The following is a 24776-nucleotide window of genomic DNA, read 5'->3' as shown; positions in this document are numbered from 1 at the left end:
GGAAGCCGCGATTGGGTGAGGGTGTGGTGGCCACTCGCTGATTGGTTCGTTCTGAGGGAGGGGCGGGGCCTCGCCTCAGAGTGGACCCCGCCCCGCGCTCGGTGGCCGCCCCGCCTCGGCCCGCTCCGCCACCGGGGGTGGCTATGGCGGCGGGGGGGCTGCCGGCGGCGGGATCGGCTGAGCCCAACCCTTTCTCCTTCCACGAGTTCGTCCGCAGCAAGGCCCGGAGCGGCGAGGAGGCGGGCGACGCTCGACAGGTAGGCCCCGGGCAGGGCCCCGCCGCGATGAGGCGCCCGTCCCGCGCTCACCTCAGCCTTTCTGCTCTGCTCTCTGCAGGCGGCGCGGCCCGGCCCAAGCCTCGGCCCTCTCTTGTTCCCAGATCCGGCGCCGCTTGGAGAGGAGGAGGAGGAGGAGGAGGAGGAGGAGGAATGGAGCGGGAGCTACCGGCCCTTGGCCGTGGAGCAGGCCCACCTCGCCCCTCTGGGCCCTGCCTCGCCCTCCACCGACTCCTTCTTCTGCGAGGGCACGGGGCTGGCGGGCAGCGAGGACCCGAGCGTGGCCTCCCTCAGAGCCCCCCCGGGACCGGGCTTCTACTCCCTGCGGCAGCCCAGTTACGAGGAGGTAAGGATCTCGACTGCTCGCCTGGCACCTTTCTCAGGGCGGACACAAACATCGCCTGCGGGCTCGGTCTTCTGTCAAGCGAGTTCTGAGCTCCTGTGTCGGGTTGTTACAGAAACTTGGTGTCAGCCTCCAGCGTTATTAAAGCGTGCTGTCAGCAAGGGCTGCGCAATACGTCGTAGCTTGTTGGAGATGCTTACGGAAAGGAATTAGCTCTGAAAAACTCTGTAGCATGAGTCAGATCCCATACCTTGTCTGTCCTACTGCTTTTGGCGTGACCCAGGTGCCTTCCTCATGCTCTTGCCTCTTGAGGTCATATTAATTTAGAATTAACAGCATTTGATTAGTCATATCGACACTGGTTGCTTGGTGCCACATTTCTGTGCCCCGCAGGGTTAGTAAAGTAAAATGGTTTTGAGAGGGGAAAACTAGGTGTGAAAGTAAGCTTGAATGTAATAGAAAGTGCAAGACTTTCCAGCACTGAAGTTAAAGCTGAATATTTCTTCTGGTACTGGTCTTGGAGTGTTAGTAGCATTGTGAAACGACACCCTCATTTCTTCTAATGAGAATTTTTATTTTTTAGCTAAAAGAAGAGAATGCCAGTTTGAGAAGCAAGATCAATAAGCTTCAGATTTTCTCTGAAACTCAAGCAGACAAGTGCGTAAGCAACAGTACGGGGAAAAGTAACCACATAAGCAAGGAGTTATCTTAGAAGAGATGCTCACTGGAAACAGTTGAAGTCTTTTAAGAATAAAAATGTAGTCAAAATCTATGCTATTTGTTAAGAAGCTTTAAGAAACCTGGTTTTCTTATTGAAAAAGGCTTGGAAAGTAAGTGGCAAGCTGACATCTGATGAGTGTGCCTATGTGCTTACGCTTCATGCAGTTTAGGTGGTTAGGAAATGAGGGTAGGGCTTGACAGGATGCATTTCATAACGATTCAGACTAACAAAATAATGAATCTTAGTCTCTTTTCCTGGAAGCAAGAAAAGCATTTTTATTTTGCTGGTGAGCACCTTGATATTGGGGGAGTTGAATTTCCTGAGGCTAAACAACCCGGTGACTGATCCAGGGTGGCAATTTCTGAAGTTCCTCTGCACTGTGCTGCTCCTTGCAGTGAGGCAGCTGGTACTTCCATGGTGATGGGGTAACCGTTTGTTTCACAATTATCCTTATCTAGGCTGATTGTGAACAGCCGTGTTTTCGTGTTTTCTGTACGGCCTTTCTGCAGTCAGCTGTATAGTTCCCTTTAACGCTAATGGATGTTGAACAAAGAAGTCCCCTGAGCCACAACCTAGAACTGTACTACTGTGGGAAGACTTCATTTTTCTTATAACATGAATGAGTTTCTTGATCCTTCTCTAGAATTTTCTTACTAAGGTATTTAATGCTACAAGTCTTACTGAGCATTGTCTCTTGTTTCTTAAGGATGAGGAAGCTTGAAAGAAAGCTTGAGGAAAATAAAATTAAAGAAGAAAAAGAAGCGCAGGATTTGGAAGCAATGGTGCAGCATGTGGAACAAAATCTCCAGCTGATGACTGTAAGTGTTGGCGTTTGCCGTAGTAGCAGAAGCTTGTGTGGAAACTGTGTAGCTCTGTTTCTTTTCCTTCCTCCCCCAGGAGTGAGGGAAGCTGAAGTGATTCCGTCACCTATGTGAGCACTAAACAGCTCTGACATGGGTTTGAACTTTTCCCTTATAACAAGACTGCATCCCAGTCCAGAACTCCTTTTCTTACCTACAGTAAGGGAGGTCTTTGCAGAAATACTATTTTCAGATTCATCAACACCTTCAATTGCTTTTTTGCAGTCTTCTGTAAGCACCTCCTATGTGAACTAAGAGCTGTTTTTCTGGCTTGCTTATTTATACTGAGTACCTTTTCCTCTTGTCTGTGAAAAAAATTTAATGGCTGGAGGTGATGGACAGCACCTGAAGATATCAGAAAGGAAAAATGGGGAGGGGAGGAGAGGAGACAGCTGATCAGACATGGCTGGGGGCACCATTCCCATCTCGTAAAGCATTCAGAACACAAGGGGCTGTAACACAAACCATATCATGCTGGAATCATGCACTCCTGCGTAGCTCAAACTGCCTGGTATGTCCTAAGCGCTGCTATGGTATCAATAACCTTTATTCTATTTCAGAAACGGGCTGTTAAAGCAGAAAACAATGCCACAAAACTGAAACAGGAGAATGCACTACTTCAGGTACGAAGCAGTATATTTAAGGTCTTGCCGAATGTACTGGGACCAAAAGCGTACACCTTGAAATTGAGCCTATAAAAAAGATACTGAAAAATTTTAATGACGCCTCACTTTTCCTAGCAAATGTTATAGAAGATGTTCTAGACTAGAACATTTCAGCTCTGCGCAGACTGTTAACTTCATCTCTGCCACGTGTGGTACTTCACTGACAGTTTGCTGAAGTTTCATGTGATGTTCAAATGCCATTCGATATTTGGGACCTGTGAACGCTGTAACACAACAGGGCAAAGGGGGGGTTCAGCTGCAGGAACATGCCTGACAGAAGGGAGAGAAGCTTGAGAAGTACTTAATAGAGAGAGTTCAGCCACGCCTGCGGAGTGTTAGGTGATAGCATCGGGGGCAGAGAACAGCCTCCTCCCTGCCGTCACAGTCAGAATATGCCACTCCAGCGCTGGATGGTTCTGTGAAACAAGCAGAGCAGGCTGGCATGAAAATGCGCGATGTTTTCTGCTTTAATAAAGGCTTTTTAGCTGTAGTTTCGTGTCTGAGAGCAGAAAGTCTGCTCTCCAGAGCTGGGAAGACATTCTCTCTAGGCAGTCTGGTTATGGGATCTGCTCGTTAGTTGCTGTACCCTGCTCAAAATTGTGAAGTATCTGCTGGAGTTCTGTAGTTATTTTCATATCAAGTTTTTGGCCGTTTCCTTCCTAGGTTCAGCTGAAAAATTACAAGACGGAGAATGAAGCCCTGAGGTCGGGGCAGTCGGCGAGCCTGGCCGCAGTGAAGCAGAACGCAGACCTCGCCTTGCAGAACCTCCTCACCATCATAACGAACTCCCGGTCGTCCATAAAGTGAGTTGTTTTAAGATGACTCTCCTGACGCTGTCCCACGTTTGTCTAAATACCGAGGTCACAACTAAATGTCCCCAGTGGGTTTTTTAGGATTGAAACTCGAGTTCTTGTATTCTCTGTGCCAGATCAGCACATCCATGTTCTTACTTACCTGCTGGGTATTTTTCCTCCAAGTTTAGGGAATAAAAATAACTAGAATGTGTCTTATTTTTTAACTTAATGTGAAACCATTAGACTCTCTAAGCCTCTCAGACTTTATTTCTCTATGACTTTTCCGCTTCACTCCAAGCAGTGAAGTCTTCAGTCTAGATAAATGGCTTCTTGAAAAACCACTTTTTAAAAATTTTTTTTAAAAAATAACAGCACCAAGGCGCTGCCTGTCTGCCTTGTCCTTCCCTCCTACCCCTGACACTGCCCTTCTCCCCGTTGCAGGCAGCTGGTGTCTGGAGCTGAATCCCTGCAGCTGATCGCCGACCTCCTGAGGTCCATAGACCGGATCGCTGAGGTGCCAGAGGACGGACAGTGACTCAAACCAAACGGACTCAAACCCAGAACTTCGCTTTCACTCAGAAATCATTACTTAAAAACTAATTTCTGATATTCAGCCTGGTTGCGGCCTCCGGACGCGGTCTGTAGTGCCGGTGCCGTTAACGGCGGGGAGCTGGGACCCGGTGGAGCCTTTTCGCCAGCCCCGCCCCGATTGGCTAGGTAGCGTCACGTGCGGAGGGTCTCAGCTGACCGCGGTGCCCAACAGTGATTGGGCGGAGGGCTAGGGGGCGGGCTCTGCGGCAGGGTGGAGCGGCCTAGGCCCGGGAGGCTGCTGCGCCGCCATGTCCCGCTGGACGGGCCCGGCCGGGGCTTGCTGCCCCCCCGGTGCTGGGGCCGCGCTGTCCCCCGCGGCTCTCGACCTGAACGTGGAGCGGGAGAAGATCCGCCGGGAGATCGAGGAGCTGGAGCGGAGCCTGGGGCCCGGCGGCGCCAGCATCGAGGTGGCCGTGTCCGACTCTAGCCTCAGCTCCGGCACGGGTACGGCGGGGCGCGGGCTCGCCCCTCTCCAACCGCCCCCGGTGCTTTTGCTGAGGCATTAAGTTACTGTTCTGGCTCTTGAGACGCGTCCCTGGCCTGACGGGAGGAAGGGTCGTCTCGTGTTTGTGTTAGCCCCACCATTTCTGCTCGGCGCTCTGGACAGATGGTGCTGGGAACGAGGACTTGAGGCGAGGCGTCTCCTCAAGGCTTTCCTTAGCCAGCGTCCTTGCAGGATAAGCCTCTTGCACCGGTGTTTTGCGTATTTTCTTGTGAAACCCACGGCAAGCGAGGGGGGGGAAGGTTGAGAGAGCCATCATGCCTCCTGATGGAGGTCTCTAGTCAGGGCGGGTGGTGATGAGCTGACTCATGAAACGCAACAGCCCACCAAGTACTGTAAATAGTTAAACTGAAGCCGTTTCCACACCATCTGAATGGACAACACAAACTCTCCTGTGTGAGCTGCTCTGTTTTGCAGCCTGCCTGTGCCTCCTAAAATTAATTTTTCAAAGCAAGGGTGGGGTGGTAATAGTTCTATGTCTATATGGTGGCTGTCACAGTTGTTTCATCCACCCGTGTTTTGATCATGTGAGCCCAAATTATGTCAGAACTCTGCAGCCCCACTCAATGTAAACCCAAAGATTGCTGAAGAGTGTGGAAGGGCTGTTAGGTGATTACAGAGTTTATGGGTTTTATTGGGTTGGAATGTTCACTTGGCTGCATACTCTGGAGCCTTTATTTTACTAAGATGTGTAGGACTAAGATGGAGCTTGATTATTGCTGTAGTTATCAGAAGCCGCTTTTTTCTCCTACTCTAGAACAAAAAAAGTGCATATATGGAGTATAATTAAATATAATTTTTACTTGACAATATTGGCAGTACCTGAAACCGCTAATGGTCGCATCTGAGATACTATGCGGTGCTTTATTCTGTATGCTTTAATTGAAAAGTCTTTGGTTTTGAAGCTTTCCTTTTTTCCCACTGTAGTCAGCCTTTTTTAATTTTTGTTGTCTAACAGATGATGGTGAAGATGATGACTCAGATTCTCCTGCTGAAATGGTAACAATTTCCTCCTTAAGCATATTTTTCCATCTGTCTATTGAAGGGAGCAGGAGGAAGGGGAATTTCACTCTGCAGTGGGGAAATCTAGGCAGCTGGCTTGACTCTGTAGCTTTGGAAGAATTAATAATAGACCTGGAAGTTTAGTTATTCCTGCCCAGGACTCTGTTATTCATGTGTAATAGCCTTCGTGTGAAAACAAATGACAGGGATCAGAGGCCTTGCTGCTCTAGTGCTTGCTGATCCCTGTCACACATGATGTTCTGTGGAGGTTGCAGAGCAATTACACAGGAGAAAGCCATCATCAGCTTGTGATCAAGAAATCTTTTAGTTCTTTGTACCTGAAGAATGCTTGTGCATGAGGGGAAAATTACTTATAAAACTTTTTACAAGTCTGTTTACCTTTGGTGTTGTTTCAAACGTAATATTTTCTCAGACTTCATATAAAAACGTTTAAGCAGAGAAATATCTTAAGACCTGTGTAGCACAGGAAAGGAGAAGCTAGTTTGTAAAGACACATCTGCTGGTACAGATTGGACCCAGGTGCAGAGCAGTTTCATGAAACAGTCAGAGCCCTGCTTTGTATCCGAAGCATGTGGTAATGAATTGTGTAAGGGAAGAATTGCTTCAGTAGAAGCACAAATGAGCTGGAAATTTGAAGGGGTCGTTTTGAAGTACAGACTTAGCAGGTCAGAGAGCTCCAATATGAAGTACTTCTATTTTGCAGTTTACTTACAGTTTTACAGCTGATGGCACAAGACCAGGCATTAGCAAAGTTTGGAGTCAGACTTTGGTTCAAATAGCAGCAGGCTGAACTAATGAGCAGGGCGAAGGGGAGCTAGGCAAGGCTGGTAACTGCCTCTGGGAGCATTCAGAACAACTGCCAGGGACAGACAAACAGTTATGTCCCTCCAGTTCTCTTGAAAATCAGTTTTGTAAGATAATAGAAGTATTAATTCATAAAAATAGTTATGTTACATACCCGCTTTTAAAGCAAGCATTTTTCTCTCTTCTTTCCCTCTCCCCTGCCCCCATGCGTTATTTGCTTCAAGGAAATGGAAAGAGAGGATGACAGTAGTGATGATGATATTGAAAGTAGTCTGCCACAGGATCCAGAAACGTGTCTGCAGATGAACCATGTGTACCAAGAGGTTATCCAGGAAAAGATTGATGAAGTCGAGCTTCTCATTGCGCAAAACAAAGAACAGCAGGTGAGCAAAACAGGAGTAAAACATTAATTCCTTTTCCTTTCTGGGTTGCCATTTGCCATCTTCCCCTGCCCATCAAGCCCAGTAAAACTTTTCAGGACATTCCTAGTCCATCACAGGTACTGGTGGAATCAGCTGCAGCATAGTCCCTTATTCACATGCTAGTGCAGGGCTCGGCTTGCTTGCCCAGGAACCAGGTTAATTTTCTTCATGGCAGTTCAAACCAATGTCACTTGAGCAGCCTTTCGAATGGCTTATTTGACTGATGTTTTTGTGCTTTCTTATCACCAAAAATGCTAAAGCTACTAGGGTATTTTGTATCTTATATTTTAGCTTCTTGTAGCAAGTTAGTGGGGTTTTTTTTAATCATCTGCAGTGAACTATACAAACTTAGGAAGCTCCAAATCCTGTCATTAACACGTACACTGATTTACAGTCTGGTGCTGCAAATTTGAACCCTGCCTGGGATGTTTGTGACGGCTCAGCCACTGCTCTCTGAAATTAGGAATTTGAAGGAGACACTGACACTGTTTAATTAATTCTTGTTTTGCAGAAGGAAATCATGTGTGAGCTTGGTGGTCCAAAAATAGCAAAGGCAGGAGATGGTAGAAATCTACCAGCAAATATATTTTTGGGTCATTTTATGAAGCCATACTTTAAGGATAAAACAACAGGAATTGTAAGTAAATATAACTAGGTTACGTACTCATACGTTTTTCAATGATAGATTTAAATTGTAACTGTGTTAGAGTTGTGTTATGTTTCAGTGGAGTAACTGTGAATGTTACTCCTCAGTTTGAAACCTTCCCCCCCCCCCCCACTCACTTCTTGTTTACTTACCCTCTTTCAGAAATGTTTATTCAACCCATGTTGGTCTGTGGTGCCTGAAAGTGAGTTCTGAGGAGTGGCATTCTAGCCATGGGACACTTGAACATTCTTGTTTTCAATTTTGTTTGTCTTCATCTCCACGATCCAATTCCATCCTGTCGTTTAAAGTACTCGTTGAAATCTGATTGTCTTTGAAAATGAGTTTTCTGAGGCAAATGTCACCACTTTTTTCATGTGTTTTTAAAGGGTCACTGGCAAAAAGAGATCCTGACTTTTTGTTGTAGCTAAGGTGTTAACGGTCACCATATGTATATTAATATAATATTCACGCAATGACTGGTAATTTTTCTGTTAAATCCTGTCCAAGTTGGTAGTCCATCTTAAGTAGGGACGAACACGCGTAATATGTGTCCCCGCGTTCAAATGCTACTTCAGACAACTGTCAGCTCAGAGCCAGCAGGCCTGGCTCTGAGCCAAGGATGTGCTATGTAACTGTGGGCAAACTTACTTGCTTGAAGCAGCTATTTGTATTTGTTTTCTTATGATGCATCTGTGAGCTAGTGCTAATAAAGGTAACTTAGAAGTTTGAATATGACAGTTTGCTCAAGTTTGAGTTGCCAGTCTTTTTTTTTTTTTTTTTCAGCAGTTCATGCTAGAGTTCTAAGAAGAAAGGACAATTTTTCTGTGTATCTGACTCTTCCAATGTATCTCATCTTCATTAGGGCCCTCCTTCCAATGAAGATGCAAAGGAAAAGGCAGCTCAGGGCATAAAATCCTTTGAACAACTGATTTCAACAAAATGTAAGAAACTCTGTGTGCTGTTCAGTGTTCTATAAGAGCTATAACAAATGTGTATATTCATATTGTTGGTTCCCTCCCACCATTTGCAGTTAAACATCAACACTTCTGATGTTTCATACTTGCTCCACAAAAAAAGTAGTTAAAAGTAAATGGGATGCTCTGTAAATTGTTTCATTGAGTGATTAGTGGCTCGCTTCTTTCATTTGCATTTGTTCTGATGCATCACAGAACAACTCCTGTGAGCACTCCAAAACCAAATGAGATTGTGCAAGGGGTAGTGCTCAGATGAGAGAAGTTCAAGGGACACTTTACAGCTCTGGATAGTTACAAACACCTGGGTGATGATCTTTATTGAGGTCTCTTCGGAACTAAAACCAAGCAAGAGGCTGCAGTTTGCCCAAGTCAGACATAACATTAGTCATCTTGGTGGAGAACGGAATCAATTTACCTAGTCTCTGGTAGCCACTTTGCCCAACAAAACTGCAAAATTGTGTAGCTAATAGAGATGAACTGTTACAGAAGACCTGAGGGATACTTTAATAGTGATATTGAAAGCAGTGGATACCTTTTTTTTTTTCTTCTTTTCTTGGCAGTGGGATTGCACTAATGTCTGAATGCTCGATTACCTTGTTTTGTCTAGGGAAAAGCAGAGAGAAGACGTTATTGCAGAAATCGGTAGTAAGTGACCGCTTGCAGCGCCTGCTTCAGCCAAAGTTACTGAAGTAAGTATTGTGCAAAAATCTTCTTTCTCCTGATGAGAACATTACTTATGGAGGGAGAAAAGGATATATTTGAAGATTCCACCTTCCTTACATTCCTGTGTTATCTGTTTGCAATTTGGTAATGTTACAAAACACAGCAGAGATACTTTGTCTGCCACTGTTGGGCCTGGGAGAGCTGCTGTGTGAGTTACAGCAGTGGTCCTCAAACTCCCCTGTCCTGTGGGTGTCAGTGCAAAGGACAACACTGTTGTAGGTGACAGCATCTTTCATTCTTTGTTGACATCTATATTATCTGGGTGTGCATGTGGTACCGAAGGGTCTTGGACTGCAATGTGCTGGCTGTAAGCAAGAGGTTACAGCATTCAGGTTGGGTTGTAAACGCTTGATAATTGTTTTGTGGGTATCTGGCAGGTGGAGAGGTTTTGTTTGGAGGTATTGTCATTTTGTGGCCATTTATTTCTTCCCATTCACACAGTGGTATAACTTAAAGTAGTCTACAGGGCTTGAAACTGAAATTGTGATAGGCAGTGAGTCGTAATGGGGTGTCCAGCGAGAGATCTCTGTGCCGGGAGCTGGTACAGTCTGTCTTTGTTGCTGTTGCAACAACCGTTGGTTCTCTCTGTAAATACTAAAATGATTAATCTGAGACCTGTTCTGGGTCAATGATTTGCATTGAAGGGGCAAAAATAGGACAATGAGTGTGCAGTGTGGGAAAACCTAGAACAAGTTTTGTGTAGTGTGGAAATAAACTTGAAGGGAAGAATGATGGACTTGAATGAAAGACTGCTGGGGAAACTATCTTAGCCATATGTCTTCTGATACTGTTGACCTCACTCCCACCTAGTCATATTAAGTAATGATAAAAATGTCTTTGAACAGGATGAATTATTGGAATCATAAACTGGAAAAAGTCAAGACTGAAACGGAGAAACAGATGTTGGAAAAACAAATCAAAGAACTGGAGCAAGAAATAGAGGCAATTAAGTGAGAAGTCATCTTCTTATTTTCTTGGTGAAAATCAAAGTCTGTTCTCAGAGTTTACATCTTAAAATTTCCCTCCTTCCTCAAGTAGTTCTAAATAGGACATTTGGAGAAAACTTCAGTGTTCACTTGCAAAAAAACTAAGTGCAAAAAATTCAAACTCAGAGGAACTCTCATCTCCACAGTTCTTTACTAAGAACTGTGGTTTGGATCTTGATATACAAATGTAGTATCTATATCCAATATACAGGTGCTGTTTCAAATAGTTCTTGATTTAGCAATAAGGAAGCAGAGAGCTCAACAGTTCTGAGCTTTTGCTCATTAACATGCCTGGAGCAATGTACTTTGATATTGCTTTAATAATTTTTCCTGCTAAGCCAACATCATCTTGTAGGGGACTTTTAAAGAAGAAAGATTGTTTTGGGCAAAGTTGCTATGTTAAAGAGCCGATGCTTTGAGATAGGGGGTGTTCAGTTCTTGTGGAAATCAGTAACAGGTGGGGAGGAGTAAGATGAAGCAAGATCAGGAAGACAAAGTGACTGTTGAATTAACCATTTAATCTCGTTCTTTTTCTCTTGTACCTTCTGCTTTAGCCAACTCCCAGAAGGTGACTTGTTAGGAAACAGATTTGATGAGCATGACTGGGAGAAAATTTCAAACATCCATGTAAGTTGGGAGATCAGCTGTTTTATTACTCCTGATATCTGTGTCCCTTCTCTTGAGAATTACCTGACTTGGTCTAGTCTGCACCCGCTGTTTCCATCATGCATTTCTCAAAGTTGACTGTTCGGTGGTCTCAACTTGGCAGGTACAGAAGCACTGAAAATTTGATGTTATTGGTTAAATTTGATCTTTTAATTCTGGAAAATTTAGCTATAAGACATATCTAGAATGCAAAATATGTTCCTTGTGTCAGTGTTCCTGTCTGTCCAGGTGTTTCAGTCCCAGCTACAATACAAAACAGATTTTTGCTCTTTCTTTTAGTTTGATGGACAACGTAGTTCAGAAGAACTGAGGAAGTTTTGGCAAAATTGCGAGCATCCAAGCATCAACAAAAAGGAATGGACTGAGGAGGAAATAGAGAAACTAAAGAAGATAGCTGCTAAACACGGTCATCTGGACTGGGAGACTATAGCCCAGGAGTTGGGGGTAAGGTCTTCTGAGCTCAGAAACACGTGACAAGTCAGTTAATTCTGACTTAACTGTGTCTCATGTCAATTTTTAGAAAATGATGGTAATGTTAATTCATTGTTAATTAATGCTTTTCTGAGATACATTCAAGAACAATACCAAAAAAGTTTGGTACTTTAGCCTTTCCCTCTTGTTTTTTGTCCTCGTAAGTAACCAGGTATGTGCATATTTCTGTTTTCATTGTGTCAAGACCAACAGGACACCTTTCCAGTGCTTGCAGAAGTATCAAGTCTATAACAAAGATTTGAAAAGGAAAGAATGGACCAAAAGTGAAGACCAGATGCTTTTAGAGCTTGTTCAAGAGATGAGAGTAGGAAGTCATATCCCATACAAGAAAAGTAAGTGACCTACAAATTAAAATGCTTTCCATTCACCTGTAACTTTCTTTTGTTCTCCTAGGCTTATGTCTGTTAATGTTTCTGCATACTAGAGCACCCAGACTGCTCTGATTCAAGGAATTAATAAAGCTTTATTTCCTATGAGTGTTTCCACTTCCAGGATAGTTGCAGTTCTGTTTTCACCTTCCTGTTCTAGCCTGTGACCTAGACAGGGCACAACAGTGCTGTGTCTCATCTGAAACTACAGGTGTACTGATTTCTAAAAACCCCTTGTTGGGGAGATGAATGAAAGAGAAGGGCTGAGTTTTCCTCTCTCTCCTTGATGGGAGCGGGGATATATGCCTTTCCTGTACCTACCTTGAAGTTTCATTATATCAGCAAGAACTTAGTATCTCTTGGAACCTTTATCCATCTTTGAAATTTGGTTGAAACTGGCAGAGTTATTAACAAGTACTGATGATTGTGTGAGCTTTGGTTTTTGTAGCAAAATCATCAGAGTTCTTCCCTGGAAAGGCAGCATTCATTCATTCATGGCCAGCTGTTTTAGCAGTTTTTGGTGCTGTGCCCGGAATCCTTTTCTAGGGGCTCAGTACTGCTGCTTCTGTTCCATAGAAGTGTGGGAGGCAGTATGACTGCTGAGGAGTAGAGCTGAGATTAGTAACCAAGTATCTGGGGTCCTAAATCCAAGCCTGTGAGTATAACACCTGGGGTCTTGAACCTGTCTGATATATATTGGAGCTGAAACCTTTCTTAGCAGTTCGCTGTTGTTGCAGGATGGATTGTTGGGCCATCATATGCCTAGTATGGATAATGCCGTTATAAATAGTAACATTTTGTGTATGCCATGCTCTTTCAATTCTTGTTGTGTACCATTGTTTAAGTATTTAAGGTGTGATTTAAATGCTTCTAATGGAGATCCACTGTTTGAAAATATCCCAGTTACAATGTAAGTAAAGGAAGAAACACGGTTTGCAACAGACTTTAAAATGCACTTTTGCATTTCTAGTTGCTTATTACATGGAAGGAAGAGATTCTGCTCAGCTGATTTACCGATGGACAAAGAGTGTGGACCCCAGTTTGAAGAAAGGACCCTGGACACCAGAGGAAGATGCTGTAAGCTCCATTCTCTGAGGCCTAGAATCGCAGGGTGCAAAAAGTGGAGAGGTTAGACTGTTGAGGTGTTGCATGGCTGTATACATCTGAGCTTTAACAGAGGCACAAAGGAATGTAAAATGGACTAAGGTGGCAATTTGCAAGTCAAGAGGGCTTAGTTCTGTTCAGAGATTTAGAACACAGTGGAAACAAATGCAACTGTTTCTCTCGGGTCTGTTAGGATTATTACTGATGAGAATTTCAACTCTTGCTTTGTCTGATTAACGTAGATGCTGTTGGCTGCAGTTAAGAAGTATGGAGAGCGTGACTGGTATAAAATTCGGACAGAAGTGCCAGGGCGGAGTGATGCTCAGTGCAGAGATCGGTAAGTACTAAATGTAGCAACTGTGATTTCAAGTTTATTACATAGAGCCAAGATGAAACTTATATTACAAATATGTTTCTTTTACTTACACCAGTGTCACCTTAAAGAGTGTTTTGTAAAAAGTGGTTATGGTCTAAATATAGTTGCTAACATTGTCTCCGCATAACTGCATTCGCAATTGGAAGTCAAAAAATGGAAATTGAATTTAACAGAGAACAGTGCATCATTGCCTGTGGCGTGCTGCTTCCTAGTGTAGTTGCCTGTGGATTAGCAGAAGTTGGGAAGGATGTTGCCCGAACTAAAGCAAAGGGGTCATTGAATGTGCATGAGTGAATATAGGGAGGGAAGGTTGTCATCCACGGATTGCCTGCATCTGAAAATGATCTAGTCAGTGACTTCTTGTAACTGAACACCAATAATGAGGTGCTGAGCAATTTTCAGCCTTGGAACTTCAGAAGATTCAGAGTACAGTATGTCCTAATTTCAGTGACCCATTTTACCCGCTGCTTGTTGTAATTCTTAATTATGTGGCCTGATATTTTTGAGAATAAAGAGATTGTAGCTGTGCTGTATCAAGGGAGTAGGGATGGGACCCCTTAGACAAAGGAAAGATCTGATAAGGAATGCATACTCGGAGCATGGAGTAATGATCAGAACTGTACAAGCAGGATTGAATGTTCCTTACTTTAATGTTTTAATTTTGAAGGTACTTAAAAGCATTGCACTGTGATGTAAAGAAAGGCAAGTGGAGTTTAGAGGAAGAGGAGCAGCTAATTGAACTGGTTCAAAAGCATGGCCTGGGTAAGTGTTTCTGTGGCTTAATCTTTAGAAGTTTAGAGAAGTAAGTATTATTACGGAATTTATTATTTAAGTTTTCTCCCCTTTTATTTTAAGCCCTGCAGCTGATGCTAGCAGGCTGTGTTTCTTATTGATGATTGTAACCTTCCTTTCATTGTGTAGTCTGTTCCTGGAAGTTGAGTTATTGAGGGATTGTGCAGTAAAGAGTTCTATAGCTGTGTTAGCAAGGTATCAGAGCAGTGACAGTTTAGAGGGGTGAGTTTTTCTCTAAACAGCATGTGAAAGAATTCTCTTATTTTCTGTAACACAGCTTTCCTTACAAATAGCTTTTCAGCATTCTGTTTAAGCTTTCCTCTAAGCGCTCTTATTACTGCTGCAAGGGAGCGTGTAGTTCTGCCAGGGTTTTCATCACTGGTTCATTTGTTGTATTTTCTAGCTTTTGCTGAGTGTATAGTAGCACAAAGTCTGACTGAAGAATGCAAATGAGTATTAAGGTTTTGAGATCCATTAATATAGTAACTCTTGTCTTTTATACGAGGAAACGTATAATACGTGTATGAAGTTCTGCACTGCAAAGGCCTGTTGCTCAGTTCGTTCCATTAATAGGTATGCTCTGCTCTGGACCCTTTTTAGGTCACTGGAGTAAAATAGCTTCTGAATTGCCACATCGGACTGGTTCCCAATGTCTAAGCAAGTGGAAACTCATGATTGGGTCTAAGGTATTGTACAAAATTCTGCTATGTCACAGTTCTGTCCCTTTAAGATTTTCTAAACTAAAAGTAAAATCCTATGAAATCAATGCAAAATTGACATTGATTTCACACAACCAAGATGTTGTCATGGATGCTCATGGTCTTAATTTTTTGATGTCTTAAAGCAGCCTTTGTTCTGAAGGTCTGAAGTTAATTTGCTGCATATTTGTATATTATCCAGAATTTCTTTATTGCCTTGAAGTGCCTGTAAGGATGGGATATACCTAGGTGTTCATGTGTGTATCTCATGAGTTGCCAGTTTTGGTACCAGGCACTCCAGAAATTCTGGCTGATTCAGACCATGTTAGAGAGTGTCTTGTTTCCATTGGCAAAGCGCCTGCCTGAGAGAAGGGTTCATGGAAACCCGAATGTGTTGAGATGGAGCACTGTACTTAGTTTGTACTTCCACATGCACCAGTTCTTAACACAGACTTGTCTCTATCTGTAGCTCTTCTTTGCATACAAGAATATAAACCAATAAAAATCTGCATCTAAAGGCAATTGTCAATTGTACTGGATTTAGTTAATCTTAGCAGAAATAAAGCAGAACTATCCCTTTGCAAGTCACACCTTACTGATAGGATACTGCCTCAAAACATTTTAGTTTACTGATTTGAGAGATTTGCAAGACAAGGGTGAACACTGGCTAAAACTTGTCTGTGCTTTTTTTGACTGAGAAGAAAAGATCTAGGCCAACAAAACGCCAACACGTGCAAGAGAGTTCCAGCTCTTCAGAGAGCAGCAGTGAAGACATAGAACTGGACTTACCAGACAGTTCAGAGGAGGAGATGACAAGTGAGGGGGAGACGACAAGCAAGGAGGAGCGTGCATTTCCCAGCATTGATTTGTGGATACCAACACGGACAAATACACAGGAGTCAAACCAAGGAAGATACCATACTCCATCCCTTTTCTTGCCCGCAAGTGCTGATGCAAAGACCAGTAGCAGTGAAGATCCAAGTGCAATGTGTGATGGAGACAAGGACAGAGTTGCCGATAAATCAACAGAGTTGAACACTCTCCTGAGAGGCATCGCACGTCCACATTCAACGGATATCATTGTGAAGAATCCAGTAGAAGTAATGAACAAGGTGAATCCTGGGATTCTCATTCTGTTCTTGATGGGACTGGAGCTTAGATCAGAAAGGACCAGGAAGCGTAGTTGCTACAGTAAAAAGAGTATGTGATGAGTTAAAAGTCAAAATGGCTTTTGCGCCTCTGGTTGGCTGCTTTCTCACTATGCCATTGGGGGGTGCTGTTGGAAACGGAGCTGTGGGATTAAACAGAAATTTCTAGCACTGCCTCCCCATGCATTTCCTAGAATCTATCTGTGTTTGCCTACGTGTAGTGTCACTGAAACAAAACTTTTCTTAGATCTTCATAACACAGAATTGTCCAGTGAATTGTGGTGTCTCTGTACCCTGGTGACTAGGGCATATTGTTTTAGAGTGTGGAAGAATTAACTTACTTACACATCTGTATCTAATTCTGAGCTAGGTTCTCACCCCAGGTCAGGTACTGAGACAGTATGGAGTCTTGTAGCACATTTTTGCAGGAAGATACTCCTTAGAAAAATATTAAATGTCTAATGTCTATTAAATGTCTGTGCTATTTAAGTTCACATAAGCAAAATTGTTCTGACTTAAAAAAATGCAAAGAGAATCAGCCAATAAATTCTGACCCTCAGTGTGGGTTTTTGTAGATACGTAACACAAAGGCTTTTATGAAATAGACGTTTGGTATTGTGATAATGCACAAGGACTAAAAGATAAGGTAAACTTCTGTACTTCAGGGCTGATTTCATTTAATAAGATACTTTCAACAGCAGGAATGTTGAAAACTTTTGTACCTTCTGTGTATATTCAGTGCAAGTAATTTTCTGTGAGATGCTTTCCCATTTATCTTTTCCTGTATGCTTTCATTTTAAGGCTTCCAGGTGTGGAAAGCAAGTGCTGCGGGTTAGCCTGGAGAATGTGAGAAGAGTATTAAGATACAACACGTGCTTTCAGAGGAAACTTGTAAGTGGCTCTTCCGTCTTGTTTGCTTTTGTGATATGAGCACTGCCAGGCTGTATTTAGTGGGAAATATTTGGGGTTTTTTTTGATAGAATCACATACCTTCTTGCACTGTATTCCCAAGAGGAGAAGCTCATGATTATTTTTCATAATTGCCCTGTGAATAGCTTGTCCTGGGACAATTATGGTAGTACCTTCACAATTGGAACTCTAATTATGTATTTGTTCATGTACAGCAATCAAAGATACTAAAACCTGCTGCTGCTGTTTTAACAAAAACATCTGGAGTTAGTACGTCTGGTCAGAAGCTTCAGGGGTTGCAGAACATCACGGAGAAAACTTATCGTCAAGAGAGAGAGCGTCTGAGAAGAATGAACCTTGACAGAAAGCTTCTAATGGCAGTGACACCTTGGGTGGGCAATGTGCTACTGCCTTGCACCTTGCAAACCGGGAAGATGGCTTTTCATCAGACAAAAGGTACTGGTGACCCATTGGGGATAGTATTCTCCTACTTTTTGTTGCACTTTCTTACATCTTGTAAGTGAATGCCCAGCTGATTTTAATGTTGGACTCTTTTGTAGCTGATTCTATTCAAGAGAAGATTAAATCGGTCAGTCTCGCGAGCACTCCACTGTTCACACTTTTCATTCAGGTAGGTTTTACTGTCTTAGTAGCGCTATTCAGGTAGGTTTTACTGTCTTAGTAGCGCTATTCAGGTAGGTTTTACTGTCTTAGTAGCACTATTCAGTTAGCTTTTACTGTCTTAGTAGCGCTATTCAGTTAGCTTTTACTGTCTTAGTAGCATTGTCTGCTTTTCAAGCAGTGGTAATCTCTATTTCTGTATTTGATGCTTTAGTAAACGGCTTATCTTTGTTCATTAAACTAATCATCTAATTACCGGATTAGTCTGACCTCATGGTTTGCATATGATGTTTCTTAAATAAATTCTGCAACCAAAATCAAGTACTGTCAGGATTTTTTCTGTAAGTGTAAAAATGTCCCCAGTATCTTGCATGTGAAGCCTCTCCCATCTATCTTGTATTGTCACTGGCTCTACCAGAATATTTTTGTTCTCAATCAAATTTTAATGAAATTCTTATCTTGCAGCTCTTTCAGATTGATACCAATGGCTGTATGAAGATTATTCGTGAGAGAAGGCTAAGGCAGTCAGAGCTTCTTAGGGCTAGTGCAAGAAGGCCTCAGCAGGTATTGCATGGGGTCTGTTTCTAAGGTTTTCCCACTGAAGTCTTGACTTAAGTAGAGATTTTTCATTGTGTGTGGCCGGTGGTGCTGTTTGTGTGCGTGTTACCAGTTCCTTTTGGTTCAGAAGCATAATAAGATGCTGGCTGTGCACCCGCTTGTATCAGATGTTGGCAGATGTGTGTTTGATTCACATCTGTGCTGTTTTAATGATCTTTAGATATCTCAGAAATATAATTTAATATAATTTTTTTGGCAGGCTTCCCAAAATATGGAGACTTCTTCAGGTACCTACCAGAACATTTATTTTTATGATGTGCAAGAACTTTCACTTAATTCATCACCATTACATTAATGACCAATTTAACTGAAGGAGAACTTTTGGAACGAAACTACATTGTCATGCTCATTTTTGCTAGCTCTTGGATCTTTCAGTTATTGCCTAAATATGTTACCCTTTGGTAAGGACTGGAAAAAATGCCGAAGGGCTGGGGGACCAGTGGCACTGGGCCACCAGTTCTGTAGATAATTGCTGTTATGCTCTTCTCCAGCAAGGTGCTGGCTATAATGAATGTGCTGTCACTGACCAAAGTCCCAGTTTGTTGTTTTCATTCTGACTGGTGTGAAGTGCCTGTGTAGTACTGACTGGTACAGTCCTCGTGTGCGGTGTTAAGGTGTGTTCCTAGCCCATCTGTGATTTCTGGGGAAAATTATGTCATTATTGAACAAGTGGTAAGCTACTGCATCAGAATTGTCTGAAGGATGTCATGGTGGGGCTTGATTAAATGAAGACTGTCGTGTGTAGGGACTCTTAATTTTTTTATTTTACTCCCCCTCCTCTATAGGCAATTCGTCACAACCTTGTACTCAGAGGAACTTGCAAAGGGGCATACCAAGGAATGCTGTCAGGAGACCTGTTGCCTTAAAAGCACGGGAGACTTCTGTCTTCGAGAGCAGCACCCCTGCCATACAGGCAGCTCTTCCAGCCCAAGGGCAAAGGCAGAAGCCCAAAACTGTCTCAGAATTGCTGAGAGAGAAGCGGCTAAGGGAATCCCGGGCTAAGAAAGCTATGCAGAGGACAGTATTTGTTGCCCCGCAGATGCTGGTTTCAGGGCCTCTGATAATCCAGCATCCACCACAGCAAATCATTCCTTCTGCACAAGCAGGGAGCAGACCTGCAGCAGCTGGTTGTCCAAATAGCCAAGTACAGTGTGCACCAGCTCCACTGCCAGCATTCACCTCTGTTGCAGGTTCAACTTCTACTGCTATTGTGCTTGAAAACCATTCCTCATCAGTGCCAGAAACTGGGGAAATCCCTGGTGCCTCACAAGGGACAGAACTACAATCCAATAAGGAACTAAAAGAGCAGTCTTTGGAAAGTAGCTCTGAAGGAGGGGCTATTCCAGGTGTGAATCCAGCTGCAGCAGAGAAAGCCCTAAATCAGGGAGGGTGCAATGGTCAGGTCCTAGCTGGTAGCTCAGCTTCAGTAGTGTTGCAAAACCAAGCTTTTGTGCCACATCAGATTACAGTGGTGCCTGTTGGCATTGAGTCTGGCACCACCAGCTTGTCTCTTCCCACACCGGTTACCTGTGAGCTGAATAATAACGGACCACAACAGGGGCCAGTCAATCTATTGCCTGCTCTTGTAGCTCCACAAGCTGGTTCGCATTTAATTCCCAACGGTATACTGCCTTTCACGTGGGTCGTAACACCACAGGCTTTGCTCCCCACCACTGTACAAACTGTGGTGGGTGTCCCCCAAGGACTGCCAGCTGCTGCTGTGAGAAGTCAATGTCAGACAACTGTAGCTTCCAATGGCAATGTCTCTAGCTTAGGAGTGCCTCCTGTACCAGCTGGAGCACGTATGCCTCAGCCTAGCTGTGCAGAGACAAAAGCACCAAATGCCCAGTCAGCAGAAGGAGCACCTTTGGGAAAGACAGCTAACCATTCCATGATTCTCTTACCTGTGACCTCAGCGAGTCCTGGGTGCACCACATCCAGCATTTCTTCTGCAACGCCTGCATGTTCAGATGGCTTCTCCAAGGCTTCTGACTCCTCTGCAGCTCAGACTGCTCTTCCAGCTGATGGCCCAACTCTGTGTGCTGTGCTGCTGCCCCAAACACAGCTACCTGCAAGCACTCAGGGGTCTGATTCCCAGTGTGTGTCAAGTCTCACCGGCTTGGGAAAGAGCCATGACTCCATTACAACAAATGGATCAACTTCCAATCCAAGCATCATCACAAAAGGGCTTGTGCTCCAGCCGGAAGATCCAGTTCCCCATAACAATGTCCCAAGGAACTCTGGTTGCTTTGCTGCACAAGCATTGAAAAATAGACCTATTGCCTCCAAACCTCCAACTATGCAGCCTGCTGAGAGTCCACCCCAGCCAACCGCTTCCAGTGCAGAAAAGAATCTACTTGACTTTAGCCTAATTTCTCTTGAAGATGAGGGGGTAGTGAAGGAGTGGCTGAATGGGAAACAAGGTGTCCAAGTACCATCACTGCAAACTAGGTTGCCTTATTTGCCACCTTTTCTGTGCAACTTAAAAACCCTCTCGAAGCTACTTCTGCAGAAAGCAGCTTTAGAAGAGCAAGCAGCGTGTCTTCTGCCTCCTGATGCCAGTCGGGATGAGGGCACTGGGGTTGATTTGCACGCTATCAAAGAACTGGTGCAGCAGAAACTTGGCGATAACCCTGCTTACCTCCTACTGAAAGCCAGATTCCTAGCAGCCTTCACACTCCCAGCTGTACTAGCAACTCTGCCTCCTCCAAAAGTGACAACAACTCTGTCAGCCAGCAGGAAGCAATATGAAGAGAGTGATGAAGAGGAGTGGCAGAGTGAGAAGGAAGTGTCTGAGGAAGAAAGTTGTAGGAATGAACTAACAGGTGTACAGTTGGATGGGACAGTTGGTGATGAGCCTGGAGACAAAGATGCTGATTTACTAAATCAGGTAAAACAGAGGTGCCAGGGACTAAAAGCAGAAAGTTACTGCCAGCTAAATATTGCTCCCACTGGAATCCAGGGTGAAACCCCCACTGTTCTTACGTGTAGCAGAAACTTGGTCCTTTTGAATGAGCATAGTTTTGCAGCTGATAAAAAGCTCTCTGGCTCAACTGGGAGCCCTTAGTCCTCACAAATGTAAAAGCCTGTGTTTTGTGTAGCACGTTAAACTAGACATGATAGTTTCCAGAAGTGGGTATCAAAATGCTCTTCCTCTAATAATCTGCTGCACTGACTCCTGTATGTTTGAAATCAGGCCCTTGTTTTTCATTGTGTGTGTGTCCTTTAAACCCCAGTAATATCAGGGGAATTGTGTATGTTTGCTCCTATTACCACCAAATTGTTTTATATGACTAGAGATTATTAGAGTATACAGATCTACGGAAGCCATAATGTTAACCTAAAATCTGTCTCTGATTTTAAGCTAAATCCATTACTGCCCAGCACTGTTTCTACAGAATATGCCAGGAAGTTGTGTAGCTCAAACTTGCATTTCAATTCATTGTGGCTCCAAAATAAACAAACAACTAATGAAGATGAATAAACAAGGTAACTGACTCTTTCTATAGAAGGATGGCTCAGCTGCCTAAGAATCAGAGCATTCCCGTACTAAAAGCCAGCATTTATCTCTCTCTTCTGGCTCTGACTTTTGGATCTCAGCCACGTTCAGTGTAGTTTGAACTATGAGCAGTTGGTCCAAAAGTCAACAGCAGTTCTTCACCTGATAGCCTTACTGCCAACCTCTATCCTGTGCCATCTTCCACAAGGCTCCATCCCACTGCTTTTATTAATGCTATAGCCACATTGTTCTCCTGGTGCTTTTCAGTGAAAAGTCTGTGGTAGGGGTGTGCTTCATGAGAAATCCAGTTTGTGTTGACCTGTGTTGTCTGGGGCATTGTCTGGCTCCAGCAGTGCAAGCTAAAGCATCGATTGAGGCAGACATGGATGCAGCCTCTCTAATGAAAGGTTATGCCACAATCGTTCTGTAACAAACAGTCCTGCCCAGACAGAAGCTACAACGGGAATTGCTCTAGTTTGGTAGCAGCAGTAGAAGCATACGCTGCAGGAAGAAATGCCAGTGTTGGCTAAAGGTCTTACTCTGAAAAGTTTGCGTTTGGGATGTTTTGTGCTTGCTAATAGAATGTTGTTGTCCCATGCTTAATTTTGAAGGTAAATGGAAGATTGTTTTGGAAATCTTGCTGAGCTCCCTAAAATAAAAAGATGGCTGAAAGGGCTCTTGCAATTATGCTGGCTTTCATGATATTGCATGTCTTCTGCTTATGTTGCAGGGCGTGGGAGCTGAAGAGATTGCTGCACAATCTGTCTTGGACTCCTGCATCAATGTGGCTGATGCCAGTGCTCCTCAAATCAGGAGAAGTACCCGCTTCAGGAAAAGGAAGAGGATGTGAGAAGGAAAGTGTTAGTAGCTACTCAGTGAATCTTTTATTTCTTGCCTGAGAAGAGAATGTGAAACGCTTCTGTCTGTGGTACAGCTTAGACACTGAATCGTGACCCTAGGAGAGGGCTGAAGTTACTTCGACTTTTGTTCCGTTAGGACACAGAGTTCTACAATCATCTATTAATCATAGGCTAATACTTTGACTTTCAGGGGGAGGGAAAATTGATGTCCGCGTGATGGAATTATATACAAAAGTCAGGAAGTTCAAACATCTGGCAGCCTACTGGTATTCTACCAAGTTGGTAGCAGTCTACAGGCTTGGCTGCTAAAATGAGACTAGTTTAATAATAAAGGGTTGTAATTTGTGGGACCGGAAAGCCTGGGCAGCTGCTGCTGAAGGAGAAGGTTTGTGTGTGCGAGTGCTAAACACTTGGAGCAGAAGCCGAAGTAAATCCTTGGAGCAGGTTCCAGCAAGCTGGTGGAAACTTGTCCTTGCTCTGGATTGTCAGGCAATCTTCTGCAGCGGCAGCTCTGTGTAGTTTGCCCTCTGTAACCTGGCTTGTGAGTCTCAAAGAATAGTATTAAAAGCTGGTGGGAAGCTGGGACTTAAGACTAGTGGGTACTTCTTTGGAGTTTGTCATCTTTGAACAACTTTGTGGTGGTGTGTTTTTCCCCCTCTGTGGCTTCATTTCTGTACATGTATAACAGGACAGCTTCTGTAGGGCACAATTATGTCATGTCTTAATATATGTCAAGGGTTTTGGTGAAATAGGCCAAAGGAACATAGTCGGTGTTGGATTCACATAGTTGTCAGATGGGTTGGTTTTTTTTAAAATTGGCTTTAGAAGCTCCAAAAATGCTGTGACTAATAGGAGTTGTTTGTGCTTTGTTACAGGAGTCACTAGAATGAGGTCTGCCTTCCTGCATGGCAGTAGCAGATACTCTTTGCACTAGTCACTTCTAACACTTCCAACAAATTGACTATACAGACCTGGGGAAGAGAGGACAATGTCCGGACTGGTTTTCCCATTGCCTAACAAAGTCCTGCGTCTTCAGACAAGTTGCAAAAAATGAAACAAAATGGCTGGAGGGAAGTCTTTCAGGCATAGACCAATCCTGTTCTCTTTCAAACTAGTACCTGCCATAGATGCTGGGGGAAAAATTGCTGGAGATCTGGGGAGACCAGCAATGATGCTTATTTATTTCCTTTTTGTGTTAGCCCCTATTTATGTGAATGTTTATCCATGTTCAGAACATGTTGTTCATTGGCTGTTTTTTTTTGTTTTAGTGCTGTGACAGTGGTTTTGCTTGATAGCTAACTGACTTGAGTCCTGCTGAATAAGCAGCAGATTAATTTTGTATCAAAATGAGTCTTGAGTATTTGTTGAAATACAGATGTTTTATTTTTCTCACTTAAAAATTACTGATGTATTCTGTGTGAGTTTTTTTTCTGGTAAATAGTGCTTTTAATAATGTGTGGATGAGTGTGATTGCTAATGAGAAAAATGAAGCTTGCAAGCTGCATGAAAACCAGGGAGAGTGTGGAAGATGAATATGCATGTGGCTAAAACTGCAAGACTGAATTAGGTTTGGATTCTTTCTTGATTCTTCCACAGCCTGCCCCATACAGACATTAGCAAATCACTCAACAAAAACTTGTTTCTTCATTCATAAAACAGCCATTTCTGTCTTACAGAGAGGTGCAAAGCTAGCTGAGTCAAAGCTGATAAAATCTAGTGGGAAAGTGCTGCAGAAAGGTTCATTCCCCTGCCCTGGCTGAGCTTCCCGAGAGCGTAGTGGTGACTTTAGAGCACTGTGAATTGCAACTCTTCTACAAGGGCTCCTTAGGCAGAGCTGAGGTCGGGGGACAGCGGGTACCAATGTTGCTGTAATCAGGTGTCAAGACATTATGGAGCAAAAGGAATGATTTTGACATGGCTTTCGTCTTGCAGTTCACTCTGTTTTCCATAAGCCAGTATAGATAACATTTTTCCAAGACATTCAGATGTGGCAGAAGTACTGCCATATAGATCTGGGTGTGATTCACCATAGGCTGTTACTGTGAGGAACCGGGAGTAAATGTGATCTGTGCTAGAGCTCACACTTGATTTTTGTGTGAGCTTTGCAAATGTTACTCAAGAGATGCTCTTGTAAATCTTACTGCTTGTGGAAAAACTTTGTATAACTACAAGAAGAAGCTGTCTTTGTTCTGTTTCAGGATTAATCTGTTAATATAGAACAAAAATTCCTGGGGCTAGATTGGCCAGTCAGCAGACATTCTGATTATCTTCAGCAAGGGCATAGCTAGTAGAGGTA

At 43.5% G+C, this 24776-nt stretch overlaps 2 protein-coding genes across 4 annotated transcripts; both read left to right on the top strand.

Moving 5' to 3' along the window:
• Positions 1 to 86: 86 nt before the first annotated feature.
• On the top strand, positions 87 to 4239 carry ENTR1 (endosome associated trafficking regulator 1). Its single transcript, XM_063353091.1, has 7 exons — positions 87 to 257; positions 337 to 621; positions 1202 to 1275; positions 2046 to 2157; positions 2760 to 2822; positions 3528 to 3667; positions 4100 to 4239. The coding sequence occupies exons 1-7, from the start codon at positions 144 to 146 to the stop codon at positions 4191 to 4193; spliced, it is 882 nt and encodes a 293-aa protein (XP_063209161.1). The 5' UTR covers positions 87 to 143; the 3' UTR covers positions 4194 to 4239.
• Positions 4240 to 4244: 5 nt separating this feature from the next.
• Positions 4245 to 23883, top strand: SNAPC4 (small nuclear RNA activating complex polypeptide 4). 3 transcript variants are annotated; one of them, XM_063353082.1, is made up of 23 exons: positions 4495 to 4693; positions 5710 to 5750; positions 6803 to 6961; positions 7512 to 7637; positions 8509 to 8587; positions 9228 to 9309; positions 10189 to 10293; positions 10884 to 10956; positions 11275 to 11439; positions 11672 to 11819; positions 12826 to 12932; positions 13202 to 13296; positions 14003 to 14097; positions 14728 to 14813; positions 15527 to 15937; positions 16775 to 16864; positions 17098 to 17338; positions 17443 to 17513; positions 17969 to 18067; positions 18321 to 18348; positions 18907 to 21011; positions 22351 to 22480; positions 23356 to 23883. In XM_063353082.1, the coding sequence occupies exons 1-22, from the start codon at positions 4498 to 4500 to the stop codon at positions 22468 to 22470; spliced, it is 4722 nt and encodes a 1573-aa protein (XP_063209152.1). In that variant the 5' UTR covers positions 4495 to 4497; the 3' UTR covers positions 22471 to 22480; positions 23356 to 23883. The 3 variants fall into 3 exon arrangements, with proteins under 3 accessions (XP_063209154.1, XP_063209152.1, XP_063209151.1); XM_063353084.1 differs by lacking the exon at positions 4495 to 4693 and adding an exon at positions 4245 to 4375 and having other exon boundaries at positions 22351 to 23883; XM_063353081.1 differs by having other exon boundaries at positions 22351 to 23883.
• Positions 23884 to 24776: the final 893 nt, after the last annotated feature.

Source organism: Chroicocephalus ridibundus, chromosome 15 (assembly GCF_963924245.1).
Source record: "Chroicocephalus ridibundus chromosome 15, bChrRid1.1, whole genome shotgun sequence".
Classification (NCBI taxonomy): Eukaryota; Metazoa; Chordata; class Aves; order Charadriiformes; family Laridae; genus Chroicocephalus; species Chroicocephalus ridibundus.
The sequence above is the reverse complement of the archived record's forward strand: the minus strand, read 5'-3'. Positions and strand labels throughout refer to the sequence as shown.